At 40.2% G+C, this 17105-nt stretch overlaps 1 protein-coding gene across 3 annotated transcripts in view; it reads right to left on the bottom strand.

Annotated features, from left to right (window-relative positions):
• The window catches only part of SEC16B (SEC16 homolog B, endoplasmic reticulum export factor), a 191264-nt gene that overhangs the window by 127907 nt on the left and 46252 nt on the right, over positions 1-17105 (bottom strand). For all 3 annotated transcript variants that reach the window (XM_073643359.1, XM_073643358.1, XM_073643357.1), the window contains 5 exons: positions 15739-15874; positions 9401-9632; positions 6964-7057; positions 6462-6543; positions 2799-2916 (listed from right to left, as the gene is read on the bottom strand). In XM_073643359.1, coding sequence (XP_073499460.1) covers positions 2799-2916; positions 6462-6543; positions 6964-7057; positions 9401-9632; positions 15739-15874 — 662 coding nt within the window. The remainder of the gene's footprint in view (positions 1-2798; positions 2917-6461; positions 6544-6963; positions 7058-9400; positions 9633-15738; positions 15875-17105) is intronic.

Raw genomic sequence — 17105 nt, 5'->3', positions numbered from 1 at the left:
TGCTTATTTTTTCCTTGTAGATTTGAACCAAATCGTTTTTTCAAATTTGCAACATGTCATTTCTTTCAGCGTTTTTGAAGTGTTAGTCACACTTACAAATAAATGGGGAAAAAATGCAAGTAAAAAGGCAGCAAAAATGTGCATATTGTGATGCAGCAGACATCCCTTTAATGGTTCAGTGTAGTTTGAATGACCATGTACCTTCCCCTTTAACTGACTGGTCACATGACCGTGACATCACACAGGTCCTTATGCACACAGTTAAGGTCCTATCTGTGGGTGTGTGTGTGTGCTGCAGTATATATAAACTCTGTGTGTTCCTGTGTGGGTGTGTTCCTGTGTGGGCACCGTGGGAGAGGCACGAGGCTGTTCCCTGTGTGTGTGGGGGAACACCGCTCGTGTGAGGCCTGGAGTGGCCTGGTGGACTCCGGTGGAGGTGAAGCCTGGATCCCTGTGTGAGAGTGTGGGGGATGCCAGTAAGCCTTGGAGTGCCACACAAGCGTCCTGGAAGGTGAGGCCTGGGTATGAGATGTGTAATACGCCAGTAAACCTTAAAGGGAGTGACGGCAGGAGACCACGTGTGGGAAGCCGTAGAGCCACAGTGGTGGCGTATGGAAAGGACTATAACAGCTGAAGTCGGCAAAGGTAATACTCGTGTGTTATGGACATTTGAATGGACATTGCTTTAGTATTTCCTTGCGGAAGGCTGTAATTAGAGCCAAGTGGGCCGGTCTGCCACTTGGGCTCGTGGACTTTATCAGTGTGTCGGCGGGCCACGGAGTTGGACCCGGACATAAGCTGTTTATGAAGTGTAATAAACTGCTGAGCATTGTTTAAAACGGAAAGCTTATCATATGTGAGTTGATTGACGCAGCGAAGCGAGTATCCTCCAGGATAATGACAAGTGCTGCCTTACAATATTTTACACAATGTTTTTCCTGCAACACTCTGTTTTTTTGCAGCATAAAAATCTGTCACAAATGCTGAAGGTGTGCACTTGTCCTAATTGTCAGCCAGATATTTTTTTTGCTTTAGATCAGGAATTTATTCATAGGGATGTCCCATATTTCTGCATAGCATGGACTATATAGGCAGCTGCAGCTCTTCCACCATCTTTCACTGCATATATTACTCACTAAATTCAGGACAGAGGAGTTTTCCCTGACATCATTAAAAGCTCACAAATCCTAACCCACCTAATAGCAGGATCTCAAAAGATGTCCTTTTTCATATTTTTACTTCCTGTGTAAGGAAATGTCTTCTAAAGCTTCAGAGGTAAATTTTCAAAGACTGTCTTAAAACTCTCTGATAACTCTCCTGAACTCTGTGTCCTCCCTGAACATTTAAAACAGCTATCACATAGACTTTATTTCAGTGTATATAAAGGACAGCACCCAAAGCAGAATCTGGAAAGGCAGTGAGGATCACACACTCCTGAAGCATTTTTCTCTAAGGAGCATAGCCTGTAAAACTTCATACAACATCAGGATGTCCTCAAGGAGACCTTTCCAGTAGTTGCATTAAAAGCATCTCTCATGTCCCGTGACTTGGGAATCATACAGTATTGTAATATCATTGTATTGTTCTTGTTGTTGTATTATCAGATTTGCCTTTAGAAGTTTGTCCAGTCTCTCTCCCTGTAGCCCAGCTCTGATGTCAGTAACCCCTCCCTTATTCCCCAGTTAGTGTTTGTCAGCCATCTTTCTAGGTTCATGTTGGTACATCTCTGGTTCAGAATTGTCTTTTCACCTACTGCTCTTACTAATGAGCATAATACAAGAATTCAGTCTGAGAATAAACTTCTTCTGGAGTCTTCTTACATTCCTCCACAGTTGAGTTGAAGCTATCTGATGAAGTTCTTGGTGTGAGTACTGGTTCAATACAGACATTCATAGAAATGCTGTCTCCAGAGCCCCTCATTTGCAGCCTTGTTATGAAGTCAGAAAAGGTACTGTGCTCGGCACTAACAAGGATCAGGAACTCTGGAAAAGGCCGTCTGTGGCCGGGTGTCTCTGGTTAGGGTTATATATCTAACTTATGTGTCAAGTTCTTTAATGGGTAAGACACTGACTTGAAGGGAAGCTACCATCAGAAAATTACCAAAAGTTTAAATCAGGTTTTTGTGTTTACATGTATTTTTTTTTTTAAAAATTCCCAATATGTTTTTGTTTTTTTTCATATCTTGACATGTTCACATTGGCTACTTGGGCTGATTTAAGGGGCATTTACACTGCAAGATAATCATGAACGAGCTTTATTAAAAACACTTGTTTATCGATTGTCTTATTATGTAAACAGGCTGCCGATCACCCAATGAATGAGCAAAGCGCTAGTTCATTGAGTGAAATGACCTTTTATGCAGTTTAAGAGATCATCGTTCTTGGCGGTGCAGCATCGTCCGGTGTAAACAGGACTCGCGCTGCTGAGAACTATGGCAGCCTATGCACACTAAACGATCTAGTATAGATTGCTCAGTTTGCTGTTGTGTAAACAGGCATTGAAACAACCACTGATCGGTAAAAGTTTACCCATCGGGGGTCGTATCGTGCCGCCGGTAGGTCCATCTAAACAGACCCTTACATTCATATTTCCTGTCCATTCAGGAAGAGTATTTACCAATATCAGAAACAGGATTACAATAACAGGTAACACCTCTATACAAAGCTGATAAAATAGGATCCACCAATTACAATAGATGATGTCACAGCTGACCACCTCCTCCTCCCTTCACAATGATCTTTGCACACATTCATTAGACACTTCAATTCAAAAATTAGGGAATTCAGAACACAACCTACCTAGATTGTCCCCCATGGCAATAATAGCCCGTTGGTTCATCTCTGGATCTGACATTGGGTTGGACAGCATCACGGCCAAATGAGGTCTCCAGTCTCCCCACTTTTTCTCCCCACCAAACTGTTTTACATAAAAATATGACATTATAGTCAAAGATTGTGGAAAGCATGAATGATAGATAAGGCATCCTATATAAATATTGGTTTCTGCCAGAAGGTCCAGTGTTTATAGCCAAATCCAAAAGGACCTAAACTACATGGGAAAGGTGGCATTATATGGCAGACATTAAGATGAAAGGCCGTTCATGTAGCACATGGTGGCATCAAGTCTTCCAGTGCTGTTGCTTGTTATCAGCTTTCTGATCAGGTCCTAAATTGGGATGCTCCTCTATCCAAATGATCTGCAAGGTCAATGGGCGAGGGTTGTCCCATCAGTAAAAGAGAAACTTAAATTACAATGAAACGACCTTTCATTTCCATTGTAGTTATTGGCACACTGCAAAGAATTTTTGGGCAAATGTGAAAGCTAAGAAGGATATTGGGCGACAATGGATCAATATTTCATTTCAAGGGTGAATGCTCACTTCTACCCATTACTTTGTGATAAAAAAAAAGTTAAAGAAGTCACTTTTTTGTTTTTGAAGGATACTTAAGCAAAGTATTTGCTTTTCAAATGCCCATGGAAACCTTTTGGCTTCACTTGTACTGTGTTTGCCATCTGTGCTCCAATGTATTTTAAGGACCAACTGTGTTATCCACATAACCTGCCAAGTAACTGTAATTAAGGAACATTTTGGACACCTTGGGGTTTTTAAAATTTTGGTGCCTGACACACACACACACACATGTTCTTTAATTTGCCCTATTTAAGGCCAGAACTCTTATGTATCTACAAAAGTTTATTTTTGTAAGAGATCAATATACAACATTTTACAGAATCATGATTATGGAGGAGAACAGAATAGTTTCTCATAGACAAAAATTCCTACAAATATTTTAGAATAGTTGTCCCTGCTAAGCCCTTCAACGTGATTGTCTATGAAGGTCACGCTTGTAAAAGACAAAGGAAAAAAAAAACAGACCCGACTTATGCTGCTTAGCTGCAAAAAGTACAATAACTTTGTAAGGTCACGATCAGAAATTAGCGCTCATCTGCCATAGTGTAAAAAAAGGAGAAGTAGAAGGAAATGCTGGCAAGGACAGTTGTCAAAAGTAGAGGAAAATGCTATTGCTTCTCAAAGCAATAATTTAGCTTTATTTACAAAAAAAAAATTGTTCACATTTTTCCCTTTTTTTGCAAAAAAAATCAATCAAATGTGTCTTACCATAACAGGCTCCAAATTTTGTAAGGAATACAATTTTTTAAGCTACAAATTTAATACATTAATATTGCGACAAGCTAGAAAAAACTTTCATTGGCTGCAATCCACATCACAACCACTAGGTGGCAACAGTTAGGCATCGGTAACATTCACATCTCCTGATGGAGTATCACAAAATCCACTTTTTTTCAAAGCGGGTCTTTTTGTGCCAGACAGTTTTGAAATATATGGAGCTAAGAAGAAGTGAAGTGAAGGACTATTGTGTAGAGTATTCTATGACTATATTAGATGTACATGTCTGTTTTACACCCAGCAAAGTTTTTATCAAAAGTGATAAAGAACAATGTGATAAATGTAAATCATTTACAATAAAAGTCAATGAGCAGTAAGTTGGATACCTACTGCCGTCAGAAACAAACTAGGAATGGTCGTTAAATGGATTAATCAAATTAACAGAATGACTTAAAAGGGACTAGTCATATTGAAAAATTTTTACAATCTGCTGTTAGTATCTTGATTACTGAGCAGAAAGAGTTAAGTAGATTGATTATTCATTTTGTGGGAAATAATATGTATTTCTTACAATTTTTTTTAAACTTTCCTAATTTTGAGGAGTCAAGTGGGTGGTCTCACTCAATGACTGACTGAATCCCCTGCGTGTACACTGACTAAGACCACCCACTGGACTCCAAAGCTTAAAATGATCAAAGTTTTAGATCAAAGTTAAGTTATAATAAATCTTTTCCCACGAAACCATATATCAATATACTCGACTCCTCCTGCTCTATTACATGATGCATGCATATAGGACGGCATTTTCAACCTGATATATCCCCTTTAAGAACCTGCAATCCCTTCACTGTTCAAACAATACTTGTAAAGTCAGAGAATGTGATTTCATTTATAACTGGTGTTTACATTCCTGATTAGAGGTTAGGAAATTTCCTAAAATTAGTTTCAGGCATCACTTGACTGATTCGAAACTGCTATGAAAATTGGGTCTGGTTGTCCGGTATTGCACTGGGGTCCCAAAGGCCCACCAGTGACATTGAATCTGGGGACCAACAATTCAACATTACCTACCCTTGTTCACAAATTTGCCTCTGCTTCTATATAACCTCGGTAGTTTGTTACCCCAATGCTGCAAGGCTACAGTACTAACCACTGAGCCACCGTGTTTCCCTAACTACCCCACTGCTGCACAGGGACCCACTGAGGGATTCATCTGTGTGAAACTGCTATGGTCTCTCTAGGCTCCAAACAATAATGAACTTAGGGGCAGAAATGGGAAAAAAAATGCTAAAACCTCATAATCACCTCTCCTAAGCCCTTACCTGTTCTTCTGCCCCACAGCTCCATACCGGATACTCTGTCCTGTGCTCACTCTCTGAGCCACTCTTTGAATCTTCCAGCACTCTTCATCCCCTCTTTGGATCGTCTGGCACTAGGAAGTATGTGATCACACTGGACACGACAAACGTTACCCTAAGCAGTCACATGGACTGTGACATACGTCACTGACGTGTGTCATGCACCACGTGAGACTTGGTGTTGAAAGATCCGAAGAGTGACAGGAAGGAGCGAATGAAGGTCCCAGTGGGGAACTATGGCAGCAGGAAAAATGAGTATAAGCTTTTATCATTTTTCAAGCCTTTCTTAACCCTACAAAAAATTCATCAACATGGTAGTCAGGCTCGGACTGGCCCACAGGAGAACAGGGGAATCCTCCGGTAGGCCGCCCCTGTGAAGTAGTGCTGATGAGCAGTGCTATTACACTATATTCACAATTTTCAGAAAAAGGTATAATCTAATCATTCATTAAACAAGGTAGCCAAATTAATATTACATAGAAGCAAAAGTAAATTTGTGTACTAGGGTCAGGTTATTTTTACATGTAGCTGAACAGTGGGCACCAAGAGTCAATGTTACTGGTGGGCTTTTCCCAATCCAGTCCGACAAATGTCAAATCATGAAATATTTGGATCCACGCAAATCTGATTTTTTTTTTTTTAATGTATGATTATGTCAATTTGTCACGAATTGATCGGCTCATCTCTACCCCTGTACTATCAGAGTGACGAGATATTCGGCAAAACTGTTGATGACACATCTACTCATCCTCTTACCCGGTGTGAAAATGGCCAGATCTTGATTTGATTTTAATGTCAGAAAATTACTTTTTTTCAGTTACTGGGCACTTAGAGCTATTATTATCTCTCCATATCATTGGCCAATTTTTCCCAGGTTGCCGGATATCAGGCTGTACAATCCGCGGCGTATCGGCTACCCTTAGTCTGTACGTTGCAGCATAGTGATTACTAAGAAGAAGAAAAATCAAACTCACGGTTGCGGCTTGCGGTATGCGGCCAGCCATTAGCTGAAACAGGGTTTGTAATGGGTCATTGACAGCCAAAGTGCTAGTAAACCTGAAAATGGCAACAAAACCATCATTGATACTAAATTAGTAAGCTTACTGAGAAGGAAATGGGATGAGAGATAGTGCACGCAGTGAGGATTATTCCATCCGCAAGTAATGTGTGATCAATTCCCAACCCGGACTGTTATGTTTATTCAATAATTTTCCGTACAGTCATGGCCCAATCAATTACATTCCCTACAAGTAATGAGCGACCTCCTCCAACTAGATTCTTTACAAGTAATCGCTGGTCTTACAGCCCTGCTTCATCTCCTGTCTAATTATAAGAATTTCCTACTATCCTCTCCGCAGGGCAACCTAATCCCTTCCCCTTCTGCCGCTATTAAATTACAACTCATAATAACACTTTCCTGTCTGCGGCTGTTAGGAAGATAAGGATGATAACAGATCAGACAAAAAGTGCATTCACCTCGCCATTACCCAGCTGTAGGTCCTTGAATCCATCTTGCTAGCGAGAAACAAAGCGTGCCCCCAAAGCCGACTTCTCATTGCCCAATCAACGGCTTCCTTGTAAAATGTGACATATTAGCAAAGAAAATGCAAAATACTTCAAGTAATGCAAAGAACAAAAAAAAAAAAAAACAGTAGAAGGAAAAGTTGAGTGGGCGATGTAATAAACCTAACTCTTAAGGTTCATAGATCTGTGCAATTAGTAAGGGTTGAAAAAGACAGAGACAAAAATTAGCATTTAAAAAAAAAAAAAAAAGAGTTTGAGAGTTCGGAACTACATTATATCTATAGTACAGATATACCGTACATATTTAGGTCCAAAAGGTAGCCCCTTTATATTTTATATTTTTTATTTTATTTTTTATTATTATTATCTATTATTTTATATTCTATTCAATGACATTTAGACTTTCTGCTTTATTTAATGAGTTTTACAACTACATTTCATTACATTATATTTATTTTATTTTTTATTATTTTATATTTATTTTATATTTATATTCTATATATTTAGGTAGCACCTTGTACACCATCACAATTAAATTTAGACTTTCTGCTTTAATTTAATGAGTTTTACAAATACATTGCATTAACAATTCGGACATTTTTGTCAGTTGTGCCCAGTCCTTCCATTTTCACAGGCTCAAGGAGTAATTAGACAAATTAGCATAATTAAAATATGGCTCCTTTTCTTTATGGCTCCCGCATGGTAAAAAAAAAATAAAGAAAAAAATTAGCATATGCTAACCTATCCATCCCCCATTGCTGGCCAAGTCCCTGTTGGTCTCCTCTCCCTGTCTTCCAACATGATTGGCACTTGACAGCTGCTGCCAACCAGAATGGAAGAGGAGATCGATGGAAGAGTTGTTGGGGGTTAAATAGGTGGGTATATGTATTTCTTATTTTTTAACACACTGGGGCCATATGTAAATTTAAAGTAAGGGTTGGAAAGCTCCTTTAATAAAGTGCTGGATATACTTTGCAGTCAATGACTTCTTGAAGCCTGGAACTCAAGGACATCATGAAATATCGGGAGAAGACTAGTGTTGTGTAGCACCATAGGGACGGGTGATTATGAATGGTGTGCTGTGTGATTATTTCTGGGACAGCCATATTTTGGCAGAATGGGTTCTGCCTCCTATAGAGCAGTAGGAAAAGGGCTGAAAAAGGTTGTGCACCTTTACCAATCAATCAGCGCTCCCATTTCTAAGCTGCTTAGGTCTCCAATGTTCTTCGCATATCTTATTTGGTCCAGATAACAAATAAACATGTGACTGGGGGTGACTTGTTGACAACTCTGCAGCCCATCATTGGCTGCAGTAGTCACAAGCACATTCAACTGGAACAGAATGAAGGGAGAACAGCGGAGCCCTGGGCAGAATTGGAGGAAAAGCAGCAAGGGATTGATAAGTTATGTAGAATATTTTTTTATTTAGAGTGTTCTTCGTGGTTAAAAATACATGGATGGACACCTCCTTTTATGTCAAAAAGTCAAATTTAGTTAACAGCCCTGCAAATTACTATGTGTGTAGAGTTAAAAATCAAAGGCATGGGTATGGATATGTCTCCATTTGAAGATTGGATGGCAGAGAACAAGATGGAAAGATTATCAGAGTCTTCTCAGTCGTAGAGAGAATTCAGAGGCCATAGAGGAAGAAGGAGCAGGAACCCTGGAAAGTACAGAATAGTAAAGTAAGTAAAGTATAATGTGAAATCAGTAGCCACACGCATAGACTTTAATCACCCAGTGCGCTGATCAATTGATCAATTGTCTGTTGGAGCGTTCAAAGGATCAATCCAACCAGCAATTTGGTAGAATAAAGTGTCACACACTATTAAAAAAAACAGAGAGGGTCTGTGCAAGGTGCAAACTGATCAGTCATATTCAACCGATCATGCAAAAACACTGTGCAGTTTGTGCAAAAAAAAAATCTAACCGGACTTGTCAAATTTTTGACAAAAAATAGTCTGCTTGCTGTCAAAGAATATAATTGATTGAGCAAAATGATCAAAATTAGCAATTTTGGCCATCCTTTATTTTATGTGAATAGGAAACTTTAGGCAAGTCCTTATGGTGACTTCAAGCCTTAGAAGTTATTCTAACCTCTGTCCACAGAGAAGATCACAGTGATCATCACTTACTAACCAATATCCCAACTTAAGGTCATCAATGTGGAACAGGTTCAACGTATACGAAAGGGACAACCTCAGGTAAAGACTCATATGCATGATCATTATCTGGGAAGGTTAGCTTGTTTCATGAATTAGAATGCCGTCAAGAACAGAAGTAAATTGGTTAATAAAGTCAATTGTGGTCTTCAAAAAGACTAAAGTATGAGAAGAGACTTTTAAGACGTCAATAAAGAGCATGGTGTCATGAATTTAAGATGGACAACTTGCTTTTTTTCGACCAAAGTAGAGCAACTTTGTGAATTTTTCCACGGCCTGCGCAGTTGATTCAGCATTAGATGGAACCTCTCCAGTTAGAAGATCCATTTGTGCGCCATTAGGAATGAGAGGTGGTTCATCACCCAGAGAGATGAGCTCGTTGTGCTCTTGCTCTTTTCGGTATCTCTCCCGCTTACAGTCTTGGAGTAATAGATCAGCCAGGTCAGTCCCAGTAATACACTAAAGAAAGAACGATCATGTGAAAAAAACAATGTCATAGATAAAATAAATCTGTGACTATAAATAAGCAAGGATATTTCTATCCAGTTGGCATCAATGACTGTGAACCTCTCTAACACTGCAGCTAACATTTTAGTTACCTTCTGGTAGGGAAGTTTTTCCAGGTCTACAGCTTATGGAAAATAAAACAATTATCACACAGAAAAGTGCTTGAAAGATACCAAAAAGTTCATGCCAACCATATTAATGAGCTGTAGGGTGCTTGTCCAGCTGTCCACAGTCTTACTCAAGCCTGTCCATGAACATGCATTTGAGGCTAAGGCCAACCAGGCTTGGCCAAACTACATACCTTTCCATGGAGGAATAAGCAGCTAGAATTGACGAAACGTCCGGGTATAAAAGCCAACAAGAGCTATTCTTCTGATGTCTACCAAAGCCCAAAGAGTCTTGAGTTGCTCTCATACTCAAAAGATTGCTGCCAACATGGATCTATTGCGTATGGTCAGTTGCCGAACGGCCAGATCTGCCACCTGTATAATGTGTGCTGAGGTCATACAATTTCCCTGGGTGCCCACCCTCAACAAAAAAAAAATAGACTGGTTGGCTTCAGTTGTAGACAATTTTTCTGGATAGCATTACAAGAAGCCAATATAGGGAGAGGTTATTCACCCCCCCCCCCCCAAAAAAATGTGTTTCTAGTGTAATTACATATAACATGAGCTTGTAGTGACTGGCAGGGCTATCACAGCCTATGCATTAACAGAGAAGGCGGTTGCCTTAGCCATTGAAATGTATAGTCAGCTAAACCCCTTTAGACACAGCTCTGATGACGTGCCCGACACAGGAAATCCCAAACACAAGGTCCAAAGCGGATCCCGGAACACAAGTTAAAAAAAGGACATTGGTGGAAATATCCTACTACAAGTGTGTTAGTATGTTACATATACAGTCATGGCCAAAAGTATTGAGAATGAGACAAATAGTAATTTTTCCAAAGTTTACTGCTTAATTTTTTGTAATGGCAATTTGCATATACTCCTGAATGTCAAAGAGTGATCAGCTTAACAGCAATTACTGTACTTGCAAAGTCAATATTTGCCCAGAAAATGAACTTTAACCCCCAAAACACATTTCAACATCATTGCAGTCCTGCCTTAAAAGGAGCAGCTAACATCGTTTTAGTGATTGATCCATTAACACAGGTGTGGGTGTTGATGAAGACAGGGCTGGCGATCAATCAGTCATGATTAAGTAAGAATGACATCACTGGACACTTTAAAAGGAGGCTGGTTCTTGGTATCATTGTTTCTCTTCAGTTAACCATGGTTATCTCTAAAGAAACACGTGCAGCCATCATTGCACTGCACAAAAATGGCCTAACAGGGAAGAGTATCGCAGCTACAAAGATTGCACCTCAGTCAACAATCTATCGCATCATCAAGAACTTCAAGGAGAGAGCTTCCATTGTTGTCAAAAAGGCTCCAGGGTGCCCAAGAAAGACCAGCAAGCGCCAGTACCGTATCTTAAAACTGTTTCAGCTGCGGGATCGGACTACCAGCAGTGCCGAGCTTGCTCAGGAATGGCAGCAGGCTGGTGTGAGTGCTTCTGCACGCACTGTGAGGCGGAGACTCTTTGAGCAAGGGCTGGTTTCAAGGAGGGTAGCAAAGAAGCCACTTCTCTCCAGAAAAAACATCAGGGACCGACTGATATTCTGCAAAAGGTACAGGGAGTGGACTGCTGAGGACTGGGGCAAAGTCATTTTCTCTGATGAATCCCCTTTTCGATTGTTTGGGACATCTGGAAAACAGCTTATTCGGAGAAGAAGAGGTGAGCGCTACCACCAGTCTTGTCTCATGCCAACTGTAAAGCATCCTGAAACCATTCATGTGTGGGGTTGCTTCTCAGCCAAGGGAATCGGCTCACTCACAGTCTTGCCTAAAAACACAGCCATGAATAAAGAATGGTACCAGAATGTCCTCCAAGAGCAACTTCTCCCAGCCGTCCAAGAGCAGTTTGGCGCCCAACAAAGCCTTTTCCAGCATGATGGAGCACCTTGCCATAAAGCAAAGGTGATAACTAAATGGCTCATGGAACAAAACATAGAGATTTTGGGTCCATGGCCTGGAAACTCCCCAGATCTTAATCCCATTGAGAACTTGTGGTCAACCATCAAGAGACGGGTGGACAAACAAAAACCAACAAATTCTGGCAAAATGCAAGCATTGATTATGCAAGAATGGACTGCTATCAGTCAGGATTTGGTCCAAAAGTAGATTGAGAGCATGCCAGGGAGAATTACAGAGGTCTTGAAGAAGAAGGGGCAACACTGCAAATATTGACTTGCTGCATTAACTCATTCTAACTGTCAATATAACCTATTGGAACTCATAATATGATTGCAATTATATTTCTGTATGTGATATAAACATCAGACAAACACTAATAAAAACCAGAGGCCAGCAGATCATGTGACAATATAATTTTGGTGTCATTCTCAATACTTTTGGCCATGACTGTACAGTACAGACCAAAAGTTTGGACACACCTTCTCATTTAAAGATTTTTCTGTATTTTCATAACTATGAAAATTGTACATTCACACTGAAGGCATCAAAACTATGAATTAACACATGTGGAATTATTTACTTAACAAAAAAGTGTGAAACAACTGAAAATATGTCTTATATTCTAGGTTCTTCAAAGTAGCCACCTTTTGCTTTGATGACTGCTTTGCACACTCTTGGCATTCTCTTGATGAGCTTCAAGAGGTAAAAAACACAAGGAATGGACATTAGACCAGTGGAAATCTGTGCTTTGGTCTGATGAGTCCAAATTTGAGATCTTTGGTTCCAACCACCGTGTCTTTGTGCGACGCAGAAAAGGTGAACGGATCGACTCTAAATGCGTGGTTCCCACCATGAAGCATGGAGGAGGAGGTGTGATGGTGTGGGGGTGCTTTGCTGGTGACACTGTTGGGGATTTATTCAAAATTGAAGGCATACTGAACCAGCATGGTGGCTACCACAGCATCTTGCAGCGCCATGCTATTCCATCCGGTTTGCATTTAGTTGGACCATCATTTATTTTTCAACAGGACAATGACCCCAAACACACCTCCAGGCTGTGTAAGGGCTATTTGACCAAGAAGGAGAGTGATGGGTTGCTACGCCAGATGACCTGGCCTCCACAGTCACCAGACCTAAACCCAATTGAGATGATTTGGGGTGAGCTGGACCGCAGAGTGAAGGCAAAAGGGCCAACAAGTGCTAAGCATCTCTGGGAACTCCTTCAAGATTGTTGGAAGACCATTTCCGGTGACGCATTTAGAGTCGATCCGTTCACCTTTTCTGCGTCGCACAAAGACACGGTGGTTGGAACCAAAGATCTCAAATTTGGACTCATCAGACCAAAGCACAGATTTCCACTGGTCTAATGTCCATTCCTTGTGTTGTTTACCTCTTGAAGCTCATCAAGAGAATGCCAAGAGTGTGCAAAGCAGTCATCAAAGCAAAAGGTGGCTACTTTGAAGAACCTAGAATATAAGACATATTTTCAGTTGTTTCACACTTTTTTGTTAAGTATATAATTCCACATGTGTTAATTCATAGTTTTGATGCCTTCAGTGTGGATGTACAATTTTCATAGTCATGAAAATACAGAAAAATCTTTAAATGAGAAGGTGTGTCCAAACTTTTGGTCTGTACTGTAAATAGTCCAGAAATTGTCTCAAGATTTCATAATACAAAGCTGCATAGAATATTAAATAGATTAATTGGAGCTAATAAGGCTGATGTACCGTACTTACTTGGAAAATCCATGTCAGAATGACTGTATAAACCTTTGTGAATTTTTCCCTGCCATACATTAAAATAAGCATCTTCTGTAGCTAGACTAATGAGCATTATAATTTGGGCCATTTAGCCATTCAGCCAGGGATTTTCAAAGTAAGTACTCCAGTCTTATGTAGTGTGTATTGTGAAATCTAACACAATGATCACTTTGTTAAAGTCAGCGTTGGAGTGGGACTACTAAACTGAGTTCCCTGATCCTAATATTACACTAACCAGCCGCCGTCTTCAGCTCTTTCCAGTGCCACTCCAGTCCCATGCCACCATCTTGCGACCGCAACTTCACAAGCTCTGAATGTAAGTCTATGAGAACCTCGTTTTGACCCTCATAGACTTACATTGAGAAGTGACTTCCAGCTCGCACAGCAAACACTGGAGAGATCTGGAAGGTCACACACTGCTGGAGACCGACAGGAGCGGCACTGGGAACAGATGAAGACGGCAGCTGGAAAGTATAGGACCGGGGGCCGAAAACTTAGATTAATAGCACCACTCCAGTGCTGCCAAAAAAAGGTTGGATTAGTGATTTAAGGGATATTCCTATCTCCAAACCCTATGCCAATATGTAGTAGGTTTAATAATAATATTAGCAAATACCTCAAATTAAAAATGTAGTATAGTTCTTCTGATTCGCTACGTCACTTATCCCATGTGCAGGGCATTGAGGTAGCTTATGTATCAATGGTTACGACTGCTCATATAGTGACAGTTAGTTAGTTAGTTAGTTAGTTGTTTGTGGTCATAACCATAGATACCTAAGCTACTGCAATGCCCTGCACATGGGACTCCAGACATCCTCACGGATAAGCTATTCCCGGTGTAGGAGTCCGCCGGCCGAAACTGCTCAACTGCGTAGCTACTCTGTCTTCTGATAGTGGCCGTGTCAGGGTACTGCACATCCGCCTTCTTTTCAAATCAATAGGAGGTTAATGTGCAGTACCCAGCCGTGGCCACTATCAGAAGACGGAGTAGCTCCGCAATCGAGCAGTTCCAGCCGGTGGCAACCGCCGACAGTAAGAACAGCTGATCGGCACTGGTGCCGGGTGTCGAACCCCGACCCATCAGACATTGATGACCTATCCTAAGGAAGGTCATCAATGATAAAGTAGTGGACAACGTCTTTAATATTCTATGAAGTTGGCATTTTGAAATCTGGTAACAGATCTGCTTTATCTTTATGGTTATTCTGGTGATTTGGAGCCTTATATGCAAAAAAATAGTTATTTAAAAAACAAAAATTTGCAGAGAATTTTGGACCTATAAGGATTCAGACAAAAGACAAATATTAATTTTAAGTATATTTCCATATATCTAAAGTCTACATAGAGAGATATTAGGACCTAAAGCAAACTGGGCAAAATGTCATTCTTAAAGTAATTGCATAAATATTGCAAAAAAAATAACTAAGAAGATGGAAGTCATTCAATGCTTTACAGGGGTTGTCTGAGCAAAAAGAAAAGTTCTCTGTAGGCTTGGAGCTGTACAAAATACCAAACTAATTGATACTCACCTACCAGCGCCCACTAGGATCCAGCACAGCCCGCTCCGTAGTCTGCACTGACACAGGAAGAGGAAGCGTCAGTAGAAAAATATCTGATGATGCTCAAGTCACCTGACCGCTGCACCCAATCACAGGCTGCTGCGGTCCAGCTGCTAGTGGAACGGTGACGCTTCCTCTTCCTGTGTCAGCGCAGGTGAGTGCTGGTAGGTATCACTAATTTTTTTATTTCTTACAACTACAAACCCCTGGGGAACATTTATTTTTTTCTTTTGTCCCGGACATCTTCTTTAATATCCATAAATATTCAAAATTGAAGAAATCATTCTCAATAGAAGCAATACACCCCAGACTTTCTTTCCTTTGCATAGTTTTACATTTTGTATGTATTCACAAACCTAAATAGATAACGTTTTTAAAGTTTTAAAGTAGAACGCCTGAGGACAGGTGCTGGAAATCCACGAGCCACCAGATCCTTTAAATATTAACTAAAAACTGCGCAATGATTGGTTAAATCCTCCCAGACTCTACAACACTATCATACAAACAAAGCAATTAATTACTACAAACCAGGACTCTTGGCTGAAAACCGCATGCATAAAAGCAATCTGCATAATGTTAATTACGGAAAACCATATTTACATAATATATGATCGACTGCACTATAAATGTATATTGAAACAGCACTCCATGGATGTTGCAAAGTGACATTTGTTCATTGCTAATGCGAGGCAGATTTGCAATATTGTGTTCCACATACCCCATTCTGCCGACACATCTGCAACAGCACCTGCCATAGCAAAGCGCTGTCGCGGCTCCTTGCACCCTGTGAGCGCAGGCACTGGCTCACGTTCTGCTGGCAATAGTTCATTACATCTACTTTATGTAAATCCTCCCTGCAGGATGCCAAGAGGAGAGATATTAGTCCAGAGCGTACCTACATGCCTGTTGATTAAATGGATTTATATGGAAAAAAAAAAGTTATCCCATTTGATTAAAAATAGCATAAGACAACTAACTATACACTATAGAGAACTTTACAAAGAGAAGCATTTCATGCCAAATATTTTATTGCAGGGCTTTGGATTTCTGTTTGATTCTTGCACTGAATAGTATACCATTACTTTTTAATGTACATCTCCAGTATTTTTATAAGATTCCTGACACAAAGCACTGGGTGAATAAGGGTTTACTTTTTATTTCTTTTGTTTAATAATTTACAGAAAAGAATATAATATTACAGGACTCTCATAGACGTTTAGAAATAAAATGCTGAATTTTATACTAAAAATAAACAGATTTTTTTAAAGCCGATCTGTCACCATACAAAGCGTATACATTAATAAAAAGGCTGATGACTGATGAGGCAGGTGCACTTATTGTTAAAAATCCATATCAGAATGGCTGTATAATACTTTATGAACATTTAAACTCAATCTCTGCTTTCCTAGCCTGATTGACAGCTCCCCAGTGTTCCTCCTCCCTGCAGAGATCTCGTACTGCTCCGAATAAGCTGCAGGAAAGAGAGATTATCCAGCACAAAATCCAGGGAAATAATTAAAAACTAGAAATTTATTTAAACATGATTGAAAGAGTACATGTTAAAAAGATGCTCTAAAGAGCATGCTATCTGACGCGTTTCGAACTGTGTGTTCTTATTCATAGAATAACATGTGTTAGCACAATAGATCAAATAAGAGAATTCATACTAGTGCAATTCATATAACAACTAGCTGTTCAGGGATATAGTGGACTTAGCCACTATAAAAATCATACTAGCACCTTACATTGTAGTGGCACAATGCCTGAGAAAGTTACTGGGGACTTGGGCTGAGTGCACCATTATGCCACCTCAATTTTAATTTTGACGATTTTCCCCTCTTCTGATTAACAGTGGTCACTTGCCCAATTCGAATACTGCCTGGACTCAAGCCACGTGTCTGAGCATGGCCACTAACAATGTCCGAGTCCACCATGTGCACACAGAGTATGGGCATTCATACAGAGTGGGCTGGTACATTCTCTCCCCATGTTCCTCTCTGCAGCAGCCGCTCGCTACAGTGATATATCCTTTAGTGTAGCAAGCGAGCAGCTTCAGAAAGGAACCTTTGTTCTTTGACTTGATGG

Source organism: Phyllobates terribilis, unplaced genomic scaffold, assembly GCF_046119375.1.
Source record: "Phyllobates terribilis strain yellow unplaced genomic scaffold, ASM4611937v1 Scaffold_8__6_contigs__length_399053987, whole genome shotgun sequence".
Lineage (NCBI taxonomy): Eukaryota > Metazoa > Chordata > Amphibia > Anura > Dendrobatidae > Phyllobates > Phyllobates terribilis.
The sequence above is the reverse complement of the archived record's forward strand: the minus strand, read 5'-3'. Positions and strand labels throughout refer to the sequence as shown.